This window comes from Haliotis rubra, unplaced genomic scaffold, assembly GCF_003918875.1.
Source record: "Haliotis rubra isolate DU_JTF1 unplaced genomic scaffold, ASM391887v1 Scf294, whole genome shotgun sequence".
Classification (NCBI taxonomy): domain Eukaryota; kingdom Metazoa; phylum Mollusca; class Gastropoda; order Lepetellida; family Haliotidae; genus Haliotis; species Haliotis rubra.
In genome coordinates this window covers 903,040-916,850 of record NW_025766962.1, presented here as the reverse complement: position 1 = coordinate 916,850, position 13,811 = coordinate 903,040, and the positions used below count along the sequence as shown (strand labels likewise).

General features: G+C 40.5%; 1 protein-coding gene across 3 annotated transcripts; it reads right to left on the bottom strand.

Moving 5' to 3' along the window:
- Positions 1-288: 288 nt before the first annotated feature.
- Positions 289-13,458, bottom strand: LOC124282178 (protein sprouty homolog 2-like). 3 transcript variants are annotated; one of them, XM_046718144.1, is made up of 2 exons: positions 13,225-13,458; positions 289-3,194 (listed from the first exon to the last, which is right to left on the bottom strand). In XM_046718144.1, exon 2 carries the CDS (start codon positions 3,141-3,143, stop codon positions 2,322-2,324), a length of 822 nt encoding a protein of 273 aa, XP_046574100.1. In that variant the 5' UTR covers positions 3,144-3,194; positions 13,225-13,458; the 3' UTR covers positions 289-2,321. The 3 variants fall into 3 exon arrangements, with proteins under 3 accessions (XP_046574100.1, XP_046574099.1, XP_046574101.1); XM_046718143.1 differs by lacking the exon at positions 13,225-13,458 and adding an exon at positions 3,622-3,792; XM_046718145.1 differs by lacking the exon at positions 13,225-13,458 and adding an exon at positions 3,459-3,550.
- Between the last annotated feature and the right edge of the window lie 353 nt (positions 13,459-13,811).

The window sequence follows — 13,811 nt, the reverse complement described above, 5'->3', positions numbered from 1 at the left end:
GGCTACCAATGACCTGATTTTGTAATAAACAAGACATTGAAGTAAAATCAACCCACAAAAAACATGGTCACTCTTCTAACACCTCTCATTAATTCCCTCAACATCAATACAACTGTGGGTAAACAGTTTACCTGAATTGATGCTCTTTGAACTCCTGATAATGGTCAAGCATTTTCACCTGATTGTGAACCCACCCTTAGGGCTACATGTCACAAATCTCTGGCCTATGACAAGCTTAAATATCACACCTGGTCACATTATCCACTGAAGACAAACAAAACAATTCAGTTAAAACGGCAACAAGACTTTATATACAACTGCGAACCTTCAGTTACATTCAACACTCTATACGTCCGCTATAGTATATATATAATATGTATATATATACACATCTCGCTCAATTTGTACAACATCTCGGTGTACAATGCCTTGGTACGTACCCTGGTAACAATCCTACCTACATCAGATACCAACAGTACCTGGTACAACCAGCTTCTCGGAACAGGAACTAGAGTCTGTCCTCCAAACCAGTTTCTATGTAATCATCCACTGTGCCTCATGGCTCATATATCATATATTTTGTGTTACTTCTCTTCACAAATAAATATAGCCTAATTCATACAAAATATTTTGAGAACATTGACACAAACACCACATATCAGAAGGTTAAACTTCCCCATGCCTCATGCCCCAAGAGTTGTAGAACCAGATGTGGCAGTCCGAACCATCAGCATCAACTCACAGCATGTATACCTCTTACTTAATATTTACTTTACATGTATTGATTTAAATATCAGTAGTGTTATATCTCATATTGGTGTGGATTATTACAAAAAAGCTTAATACTTTCCCTGTTATAATTTTAAACATTGAACAGTATAGATTTGGATATACCAGTCAATTTGAAAATATAGATTTCATGCTTTAATGGATTTCTTTACCAAATAAATATTAAAAATAAGTTATATTTATGTTGAAATGCTGTCTATTAAAATCTTCATGAATATTCATATACAAGGATTGAACCAAGGTTAATAATAGTCCTTTGTTGCTAGACTGAGGAGTTCTTCCGCTTTCATATGATGCTACAACTTTTAGTGGGGTAAGTTAACAAACCACAATAAATATATCTGTCAACAAGATAGGCATTGAGGATATCAAAACAGTTTATACATATGATAAAAAGACCTAAATTCCAACAGATATAGACTTTTCATTGATCAAACAGGCCATAGGCTAACACTATGGCAAGGTTGACAGGTAACATTTTTCTTCATAACCATAACAGTTTCGAAATTTGGAGCTAACAAGATAACAGTGAATGCCTCACTTAAGGAGTATATATACTGGTATATGTACATATTTGACGAAATAAAATTGGACTAAAATTGGGCATTATTAGGCCTAAACAGATCACAAACTTGATAAACATATGAATGTGGTATACGATTCTATAAATTGATTTTGTACTAAAATGGTTTTAAAATGAGAAATTTTGTTCCAAAATGAACGCACAACTATGGCATGAAAATTTAAAATACTACAATGGCAGTGAGGGGCATGAGCTAGGATCAACACCTGATGAATAACAGCACTAGGACCCAGTGGGGACATGGTCTATTTGAACACAGAAATTCCATCGCCAGGAGACGATTTCGAAAAAGAAAATGTTTGTTTTTGAAATGAAAATTTCTCCTAGAATTGTAGTACATACAACTAGATGATACACACACGGAGATATGTCTACCTCTGCTCCGTTGGTACAAATATTCACAAACCGACTGAATTCACAAAACGGTGTTATCATCAGCATCCTCGTCATCGTCATCATCCCGTGTAGTGGTCCAATAACAATGTTGTAACCTCGGGGTAAAGGCCATTGTACACACACCGATTATCACAAAGCACCCGTTCCTCGAGGGTGAGAGAGGGTTGTTTCCAAAAGGCCTTCGTCTTCCCGAGCCTCCTCCACAAAACACAACTTTTTGATCCTCGTACGATCAGAATAATCCAAATTAACGTAGGGAGTGGGCATACATGGAAAATACTGTTGAGAATCCAAACCGGTTCGCCTTGCACTAGAAAATATCAACTCCTATACACTTGTATTCCTCCTCCTCATCCGTGAACAAAATCCTCATTGGGAAAATATCGACTTATCTCCGTGCACAAGCGTGAACATATATCCGTATTTCACAACAAACTTGTATAAACTTTCTGTTAAGATTAATTACATAACCCGCATTATCACCAGAAAAAAGTGTTTTCCCCTCCCGGTAGAATAGCCCTGGTCCAAGATCCCGGGAGGCGTGTGCCCAACATTAGGCACTGGAGCTGTCAGAGTCGACAAGCAGGCGTCTCGTCTGGGAGTGTTTCGAGGCGGCTTTTCTGTCGACTTTCCGCGAACACTGGCATCCTTTTTTACGACATTTATTATAACACATTGTACATCCCCTCATGCAGCCTCTTGCCGGCCAGTAGCACCACAAACAGGGCAAGCACAGGGACATTAGCGTCATACAGGTCCATCGCTTTATGCAGTGTGGTGCGTCCCCACAACACGCACACGGGTCCTCATAACATGCCCGGCCTGTCTCCTCGTCCTGCGAGCCGCAGTGGTAGAATACTGTTTTCACGCAGCAAAAACACGTACAAAAATCCACCCCTTTCTCCAAACTGATTTCACACTTGTCGCCACACAGCCAGCGAGAGGGCAAGTCCCGTGGCTCCGTGCATGCCCCACACCTGCACTTTCCACATTTGTTACAAATAATTGATTCTGTGTGATTGTCGCCATCAATTTCTATGGGTTCCTTCTTCAAGGGAGGGGGCACAGAACTTGGTTGTGACGAAATCACGTTACTGTTCAGCGGTGGCCGAATGCTGGTGATGCGCACCGGTTGGGTTGCTGGCCCCCTTTGGGAGGGGGCCTGGGGGTGGGAGTGGACGCTCCCTCCCCCAGTGGTAATCGGCGCATGTTTTAAAGCCGGTAGGGTGTGAGGCCGCAGACTGTCCACATACTCATTCTGAGCCCGGGGCCCGGGGCGAACTTGTCCGAGGGAAACTACAGCCTGTTGTGACGGTAGATCGGGTGGAGGCAGACTTCTCAACATCCCACTATTGGACTGCCTGTCCGCGGGCATATTCGGGGTTGCTCTTGCTCAGCCATAACTGTGCATTTCTCAGTGGACTATCTGCAAAAGATGAAAAAGATGATATAAACACAAGTAGTTGGAAGAAACGGTTCAGGGCCGTAGCATATAAAAACTGTTATTCAGCCCCTGCCTGCGCCTATGGAGTCAGCACCCACAGTGAGCGACAGACGGATTTGCTCGGCACATGGATGGTCAGTCGAACGTTGTACCGCTGCACAGCGACGCAATCAACACACATACTGTTATTTCACCCCAACCTATCAGAAAACGATCACGACAATACAGGTTATATTAAACATGCACATTTTATTCTGCTTCAATCCTATCTCGGCCACCTGACGGTTTGGAGTGTGGCTGGTTGAGTTTTGACACCGAGCCGAGCTGGCGGGTTTCGGTACAGCCAGCTATCAGGCAGTGTGCGCAGTCCTCGGCAAAATCAGATCGAACGAAATGAATAATTACATACCATGGTATCCTGTTTTCATCCCAGGTGTTAATAATCCACATGAATTTCATCAAACATGACTTGAAGGGGCTAAATCCTAGGAATAGTTAGCATGTACCGTCCGTATATGGTACTACTCGCGGTAATGTGAACCGCAAACGCAGATGACCTCCCTCGAAACTTCCGGCCGGTCTAAACCATTCACAAGCAGGGGGGACAGGATGGAAGTAATAAACATAGATTGGCTCCCTGCCAACATAAAACAACAGTTCCGCCGACGCTCGATCTTCATTCAGAATGCTTCTAAACCAGTGTTATTTGTAATCTTGCGAAAAAAACGCCACACATATATGCAACGGTACATCGGATCGGACGTGCAGATGTTTTGTTTATCTTAAGCCATATAAGGCAATCCGGGGGTGTCACGTGTGCTCGTGCAAACAAACCCAAAGTAATCAATGAAGGGCGAAGGATATTCAATGAACGACTTGGGTCTCCCGCCATAAACAGACACACCGGCATGTGGTTTTTAGCAATTGTGTATGCAGATTGTGTGGGAGAGATTACAACGTTATACTCTAACGTTAGCCCGCAGTACGCTTGCAACTTGCCTGTAAACAAGGCAGCTTGGAGACTGGGTCAGCGACTGGGAGGAATATACCCTGGTGTGTAGAAGGTAATCTGTGGGCAGGATGGGAGGCTGGTGATCACGGAGTATTTTTCTGAATTCTCTCTGTAGTTTGGGCTACGGATGCAGCATAAGGCACACACTTGACGTCAGACTTTGCGGGATTAGGGACAGATATCAAGTCAATAAATCCGCTCGGGGTGTTAGGGCTGCGTGATCGGCTTGTTACATCTATCGCCTGATTGCATCACTCGCGAAATGAACGTGTCTAGTGCGGCGTACTCAGTCGCCGGCAGACAGTGAATCACTGTTTCTGACCGTATTTCTCCTTCACATCGGAAAGCGGATTCTGTGTGTCGATCGCCAAATTACGTCAGGCATATTTCACAGATTTATGATATCCGGAAAGTTCAACACGATCTCGGGCAGAAAGTGACTCGAAGTTCCGTGAAGTGGCCCAATCTGTAAACGTCTAGACAATAATCGCAGTGAAAACAATGGTTCTCAGAAACGAAGTGGGAAAATTCTTCGCGCAATTACGACTCGTTATTTATTTTAAAGCGTTTTCTTTTTTAAAACTGTTATTGAATCATCATCAATGAGGTTTTGTGTTTGAACATACCGTTTTTAATGTTAAACGTTTTTCAACAAACTTTACATTAGTTAAGTCTATTTATTTCGACCAAATATAAATATTTGCTTCGACAAAGAATCCAATACATGTATATATCATTCACACCTTAATCCGCGTGTTTTACCATAGTATATGTGTTCTGATTAGTATAAAATATTTCAATAAGATAATCTGTTTACATTTAGGTGACAATACGTCTCCGGCTCCCCGCTGTTGTAGCAATTGGCGAAAAGTTTGGATCGCATTGTAATACGCTTTGATTGGGTGTGATTACACCCCGACAGCGTTCATCATTAAGTGGTCACGTTGATGTGACCGGACCACACTCGGGTATGCTCTATGACGGACCTCTAGGACTCCTGGTTGAAGTGTAGCATTACTGACGTTAAACAACAATCACCCACTCGTGACAACTAGGTAACATGAGGGGTGCGTCGTAAGAGGGGTTCGAAACTGTAAGGCAACCGAAAAGAAGTTAAACAACACCCGATTCCTCCAAATCAATATAGTTAGTATGTCATGGCACCATAGAACCATAGACAATCTGTAACTGCTTTCAGTACTCTATATACGTGAAAACACATTTACTACATTTCTCAAAATGTATATAGAAAGATATGTATATGTATTTGTAGAGATAAATGTATTCCACTAGCCCACATTGCTGAATTTAAGCTGTACACGTTGTTTTAAACTAAAAATATGTGTATTACAATTTACCGGTTTAGCAAGCGAGAATTTCTTCTTTGGTAGGGCGCCATACTAATAAATCACATCTGTCTCAGTGCAGAGGCATAAGCTATGGAATCTTTTAAAAACTCATGATCTAAGTATCAAAATGAATAAACTTTTATGTAGTATTTATGAGAATGTAAAGATGTGTGTGTGTAACAGTAATGAGATTTCGAAAAAGATTTATCAGCCAGTTAGGAGTGAGACAAGGGTGCATTTTAAGTCCGTTTCTATTTACCCTTTTCATAAATGAATTAGCTATTCAAAATAATGAGAACTGCAATCATGGTATCCAGCTTCACCCGGATATAACCCAGCTATTCTTATTGTTGTTTGCAGATGATATTATTGTGTTTTCATCCACAGTCAAAGGTCTACAGAGACAAATCAATGAACTTGAAACTTACTGTGATGGATGGAAATTAACAGTCAACAGACATAGAACAAATGCTCTTGTATTTAAGAATTGACGGCAGCTATCACGCAATGAGTACTGGTCCTTTAAAGGAGAAGTGTTAGAAACTACAAGATTTTATAAATATCTAGGTGTTTACTTCAGTAGGAATTTGTTATGGAAGAAACATTCAAATCGGACAAAAATGCAATTATAAATGGTTTTGTAAGTATTTTCAAACACTTGAGTTTGTTGCGAAATATTTCATGCAAATCTTTTATCAAAATATCCGATGTTAAAATACTCCCAGTTTTATTATATGGTTCAGACGTGTGGAGTTTACAACATATTGTTGAGATAGAAAACAAATCTTGTATATACAGTGCACAGTTAAAAGTAAGTACATCTAGCCTGATACGGTATACCGTAAGTGAGGTCGATTTCAACTTCATCTACACTCAAATATTAAGGTCATCAATACTAGTTAAAACTTCTTGATATACCTTCACACACACACACACACACACACACACACACACACACACACACACACACACACACACACACACACACACACACACACACACACACACACACACACACACACACACACACACACACACACACACTAAAAAATAGAGAGTTACTGTTCAGTAGTGGTTATGGACAAGTTTGGCAAGATGAGCATGTGTGTTCAAAATCAAATGTTGTATTGTCATTAAAACAAAGGCTAAAAGATATTTATATACAGACATGGACTGCTTCATCAAACAAGTGTTTTCTATCACAAACTGCTTAAATCACAAATTATTCAGGAAGGTTACCTTTACCGAACAGCTCTTTCACGTTTTAGATGTTCTTCTCATGATGTTATTATTACAATCATATTAATTTACATACCCAAATTTAACTGAATGTTATTTACTGTTATCAAGTACAAAGAGTAAAGTTCTCCAAGATATAGCTCTGTTCATTTGTCATGCCCCCATGTACAGAAATAACATAAATACAAAATGAGATTCTGCAATTCAGCTGTGTGACCTTTTAAAATTTTATTTACATTTTTTATATTATGTCTGATCGTATATTTTGTATTACAATGTACTATAGGCCTGTGGCCTTATTGAGTACTGAAATAAAGATTGACACCTGTCAACCAAATCACTCTACCCCCATAGATATATTGCACCCACTAATCATATATACTGTACTTGAATATATAGCACATACTGATGATATACTACCTGAATATAAAGCACATACCGGTGATATACTACCTGAATATACAGCACATACTGGTGATATACTACCTGAATATACAGCACATACTGGTGATATACTACCTGGATATATAGCACATACTGGTGATATACTACCTGAATATACAGCACATACTGGTGATATACTACCTGATTATACAGCACATACTGGTGATAAACTACCTGATTATATATATACTATAAACACATACTGGTGATATACTACCTGAATATACAGCACATACTGATGATATACTACCTGAAATACAGCACATACTGGATGATAACCTGAATATATAGCACATACTGGTGATATACCACTACCCTGATTATACAGCACATACTGATGATATACTACCTGAATATACAGCACATACTGGTGATATACTACCTGAATATAGAGCACATACTGATGATATACTACCTGAATATATAGCACATACTGGTGATATACTACCTGAATATACAGCACATACTGGTGATATACCACCTGAATATACAGCACTTACTGGTGATATATTACCTGAATATACAGCACATACTGGTGATATACTACCTGAATATATAGCACATACTGGTGATATGCTACCTCAATATATAGCAAATACTGGTGATATACTACCTGAATATATAGCACATACTGGTGATATACTACATGAATATACAGCACATACTGGTGATATACTACCTGAATATATAGCACATACCGATGATATACTACCTGATTATATAGCACATACTGGTGATATACTACCTGAATATACAGCACACACTGGTGATATACTACCTGATTATATAGCACACACTGGTGATATACTACCTGAATATACAGCACATACTGATGATATACTACCTGATTATATAACACATACTGGTGATATACTACATGAATATACAGCACATACTGGTGATATACTACCTGAATATATAGCACATACTGATGATATACTATCTGAATATATAGCACATACTGGTGATATACTACCTGAATCTATAGCACATACTGATGATATACTACCTGAATATACAGCACATACTGATGATATACTACCTGAATATATAGCACATACTGGTGATATACTACCTGAATATACAGCACATACTGATGATATACTACCTGAATATACAGCACATACTGATGATATACTACCTGATTATACAGCACATACTGATGATATACTACCTGAATATATAGCACATACTGGTGATATACTACCTGAATATACAGCACATACTGGTGATATACTACCTGAATATACAGCACATACTGATGATATACTACATGAATATACAGCACATACTGATGATATACTACCTGAATATACAGCTCAAACTGAAGATATACTACCTGATTATACAGCACATACTGGTGATATACCACATGAATATACAACACTGAGAAGAACGCACGCACGCACGCACACACAAAACAACACAGAGGGAATAACCAATCCAGCCATTTATGTCACAGCTATATGAATGTAAACCTGTGACATTTAGCAGTATCATATTAACCCTGTGGTATATGTCAGCTTTAAAAATACGACCCGGGATACATAGAAGTTAATGATGTACAAAAACTGTTATATATCCCCTGGATATATAGCATGTATACTTATGAACATACATACACGTATTCCACGCAATCTATATATCATACATTTAAAGTATACTTAACATGCCGGGGCGGTGGGGTAGCCTAATGGTCAAAGCGTTGGCTCGTCACGCCGAAGACCCGGGTTCGAATCCCCACATGGGTACAATGTGTCAAGCCCATTTCTGGTGTCCCCCGCCGTGATGTTGCTGGAATATTGCTAAAAGCGGCGTAAAACCAAACTCAGTCAGTCAGTCAGACTTAACATGCCAATCAACCAACATCACTTAGGTATTCAGTCACGGGATTTCCGCGTTCTAATTATCCATAGATCCTGATATCAGCGTGAAGCCCATTTCTGGTGTCCCCCGCCGTGATATTGCTGGAATATTGCTAAAAGCGGCGTAAACCCATACTCACTCACTCCTGATATCGGATAAACTGTTGTCTGCTAGATTTGAAAGTGTTTAATATTCTGCAAGATTTGCCATGTTATGGCGATGGGCAGGTGTGACCGCCTCTGACACTGCGATAAGCACCCAATGTACAATCCTTTACGCAGATACTTTTGTGCAGTTTCTTAAAATACCCCTGGATGTAATCTCTTCCCGCGGGTTAATGCCTTATGCCGACGTGATTAGGCCCTCTTCAAGCCCAGTGCTAACCGGAGATCGGTTACGTCAAAAGTCAAGCCGGAGGTCGCTAACGTCAAACGGGAGATCGGCAACGTCAAGCCGAAGATCGGTAACGCCAAGCCGGAGATCGCTAACGTCAAACGGGAGATCAGTAAAGTCAAGCCGAAGATCGGTAACGCCAAGCCGGAGATTGCTAGCGTCAAACCGGAGATAGGTAACGTCAAGCCGGAGGTCGCTAGCGTCAAACCGGAGATCGGTAACGTCAAGTCCGAAGATCGCTAGCGTCAAACCGGATGTCGGTAACGTCAAGCCGAAGATCGGTAACGTCAAGCCGAAGATCGCCAACACCAAGCCGAATAACACTTTGTACCAGATCTTCCTAAGTGTGATACCTCAACACCAGGGAACGTGTCAATTGATCCATGAAGTCGTCACAGGTATATCTTCATTTTGATGAGGATTTTCCGGGTTTTATAATTTGTACTCATTAATATTGTTCATAGATTTTGGGCTGATTCATACTTATATCAAATCGACACTGTACCTGTCCACTTAAGAATGTCGTAATCGCACTAATATCCTGAAACTAGTACCAAACGGTCGGTGTAATATACATCATGAAAGATTATACCTCTACAAATGATCATATAGTACCTATATAGTCATATAGTACAATATGATATGAACCATTAATAACGCACACACCACGTTCCTACCCACCTCAACACACACACACACACACACACACACACACACACACACACACACACACACACACACACACACACACACACACACACACACACACACATACACACACACACATACATACATTTCAAAGGTTGTACATGTAAATACATAATGTCTTTCATCTGCAATGGCTGGACAACATCTGAACAACATCCAACTGTTGATCACTGGATTGTCTGGTCCAGACTCGATTATTTACAGACCGCTGCCATGTAGCTGGAATATTGCTGAGTGCGGCGTAAAACAAATCTTACTCACTCACTCCAACAGTCAGTAGTGTACTAAGGTGTTTGTAGGCTTTGGGTGTCAAAGATATGAAATACTATCGTAAATAGGTAATGCCTTATGTTCCCCCCTCACAGATGACGAGGGACTGTTCAATACCATCCTCCTCATGGATGGATGGAGTGCTCCAGAAATCGATTATTTGTTGGTGGAGCTGACAGTCGTTCATGGACTATACAGCCGGTGTGACATTAATTGTCACAATGTATCTGTCACCTGATGTGAGCACCTTTTCTATAAGCTGATTAACGCTGTGGATCCCATGTATTAATAGGTCCTCAATACTATATTACTTGTAGGAGTCAGCTAGATGGCTCAGAGGGTAAGGGTCGGGCAGTAAGTGCTATCGTACCCCGACGGCGTGTCCCAACCGTGGTTTGTCTGGTGCAGGCTCGATCATTTGAAAACAGCAATCAAATGAGGAATCTGATGGAGTAGACATCATGAGATGAATTTGTCGGTATTTTGTGTTCTATCGGTTCCTGCTTGTGAGGAAAGGGGAGGTATTTATACCATCGTATGATACAGTGCCCTTTCATTATGCGAAATAATTATTGTTTGATAGTCTTTATTTATTTTATATGATGGTTACTTTAATTACATGAACTTCAGCATTTGATCTCATCTGCCGCATGGTTACCTGTGAGGAACAAGTAACTGCATTTAAACGAAAAAAGTACAATATAAGAAGTTGATATTCACTAATCTGACTAATCAGTCAATACACACTGAATTCAGAAAAATATCCACTAACTGGATATCGAATGAATCACCCTTTTCTAAACAAGTAAGGCAGATTTAAAATATATTTTAACGAATAAAAAATAGCTTCGAATCGACAGATTGTCCTGGGACATTTGTTAGGACCTTACACGTGATTACAGATTTCTTTTGGGTAAAACTGATCCAATCAGGCGATAACTTTGCACAACATATGCGGAGCAGGGAGGAAGCACATCTTCAAAATCTTTATCACACTGTGAATGGAAAGTGAACCGTCTCGTACAAAAACATCGTGCTCGGTCTAAGAAACACTTTTATCGAGAGAGCGGGTTACTTGTAAAGAGGTTAATTTTTAAAGCAGATTGAAATCCTCCCTGCTTCCCGCAAGCAATGCCTACGAGCGTTAGGCAGCTGTCGTACAAACACGAATGTGGCGCGGTGGTTCGTCGGTAGAGCGCCCACCGACAATGGGTTTGTGCGGACCTGTGATTGACACGGATCCAACATGCCAAATACGCCCGATCGCTTCCTGCACACATAGGTACTTTTTAGAATAATATATACATTGTTTCAGAAAACATAAAATGACCTGAAACTATTTCAGTTAGATCTTGATATGTTTTTTTAACTAATGTTTCTGTTTTAAATACCGTGTTTTCTACTCCTTCAGCATGCGTGTACTTCAGTTGCAACAGCCGTCATTCATTGTGGCAGGAATCATACATCGAAGCATCCCTAGAGCTGACTGAATGAGTCAATTGATTCACAAATTCATAACATGCACAATGGCAAAAATAGGCCTACGCGTATACCATGATAAACTGCACTGGATCAGTAATAAAAGGGTGGCATAGCTTGTAAAAGAATTGCAAATCGCATGACTAAATACAATATTTCGTATCTAAACCCTACTGTCTCCACTTTTGTACCACGTATAGAAGAACCGCCACCCTGCCACATTCTTCAGGACAAGTACATAGCTTTTAATGTCGAGAAGAGCAAATTTATGTATTTCTTAAATATAGTGATAGCAGGTAGACTGGCTGATGTGACAGTAAAACAAATGAAATATGTTGTCATTTGAGAGAAATAATTTACGACACACACGTACACACCGCAACGTCTACACATTTAACGTCTTCGCGCACAACCTCTACACAAACCACGTTATACCTGCACTTAAACATACTTCTGACGCACGCGCGCACACACACATAAAAAAATATACTTGCACAACAAACGTCCACACACAAATCTACATAAACACACACAGCGTCTCGGTACACCAGAACGTCCACACATATAAGATACACACACAGCACTACGTCCATACACACAACGTCTACGCATACCACAACGTCTACAAACACTACAACATCTACGTGGGCAGTGGGTATCCTCGATTGTGCTGCAAGAAGAAATGGCGCCATTGGACGAGCTCACTCAATTCCGCGCGGTTAATTCTCCTGGAAGTGCCAGTACAACCAGAACTGTAGACTTTGGTTTCATCATGAACATAACTGTAGAGTCAGTTCCAGCCGAGAACAGTTCTATTACCTAGCTAGAATTTTGTTTGTCTGAGTGTGCTTGAAGATAGATATTATGATAATCACAAACTTGCGCAATGTGCCATTTTCTTATAGTATTATAATTAAAGAAACCGACATGAGATCTCTCTCGCTACCGGAGAAAACAATCTCACCGTGTATAGATGGGGTTTAGAAATATGAAAAGGTATAAACACAATGCAATAGGTTCGTATTTGCATCTAGTATGGATCGATATCCTAGCCTTCTGTCCACTCAATACGGGAAGGATAATACTGCAAGCAGTCGTTTTCGTCTTATGTCATTGAGAACGTTTGTTTTATCAATCGTCTTGCCGTGTGTACCCGACCGTTGTGAGTCTGTAGCGGCGCATCCTCTGGTCGGAGAGAGAGAGAGGAAGGAATGAAGGGGGAAGGATGGAGGAACAGACAAGTAAACCTTACCGTGGAACCGCTCGCACAAAAACTCGCAGTATGGTTACAGCACATCCGCCTCAGAATTTTCTCTAATCCAAACGCGCAAATATTGAACCCTCCTCAACAGACAATTTCGAGGCTTTCCTAAGACGGATAACACAAGGCTTTAATCCACAGCCTTCTTCAACAAATAACGTTAGATCACAAGGTAGCTCACTCCGCTGAGGTCTGGCCGAGAACCACGCACTCGATAGGACTGACGTAGTTCTCAAGTCGGTCGTCAGAGGGCGCAGCGAGATCCACCTCCACATTCTGATAGATAGGGACCGTCTCAACACTTGTAACTCTAATTCATATATGTGTGTTCATATTTATCCCTAAAGACGCTACAAGTAATTTTGTTTATACACGCTGTAAAGTATAGGCTACCGTCGGCATATGTACATGTGCTGTTTAGTAAGGGTAACATACGTTGTAATGTAGAGGAAAACACGAGGCACCAGTTTGAGATGTCCCTTCAACAGATGTTAAATTTGATAACCCGCCTTTCTCGAGCTGTGCCTGATTTCTCGGAGGATAGCGCACGTTTACATGTAAAACAGTGTAACTGTTCA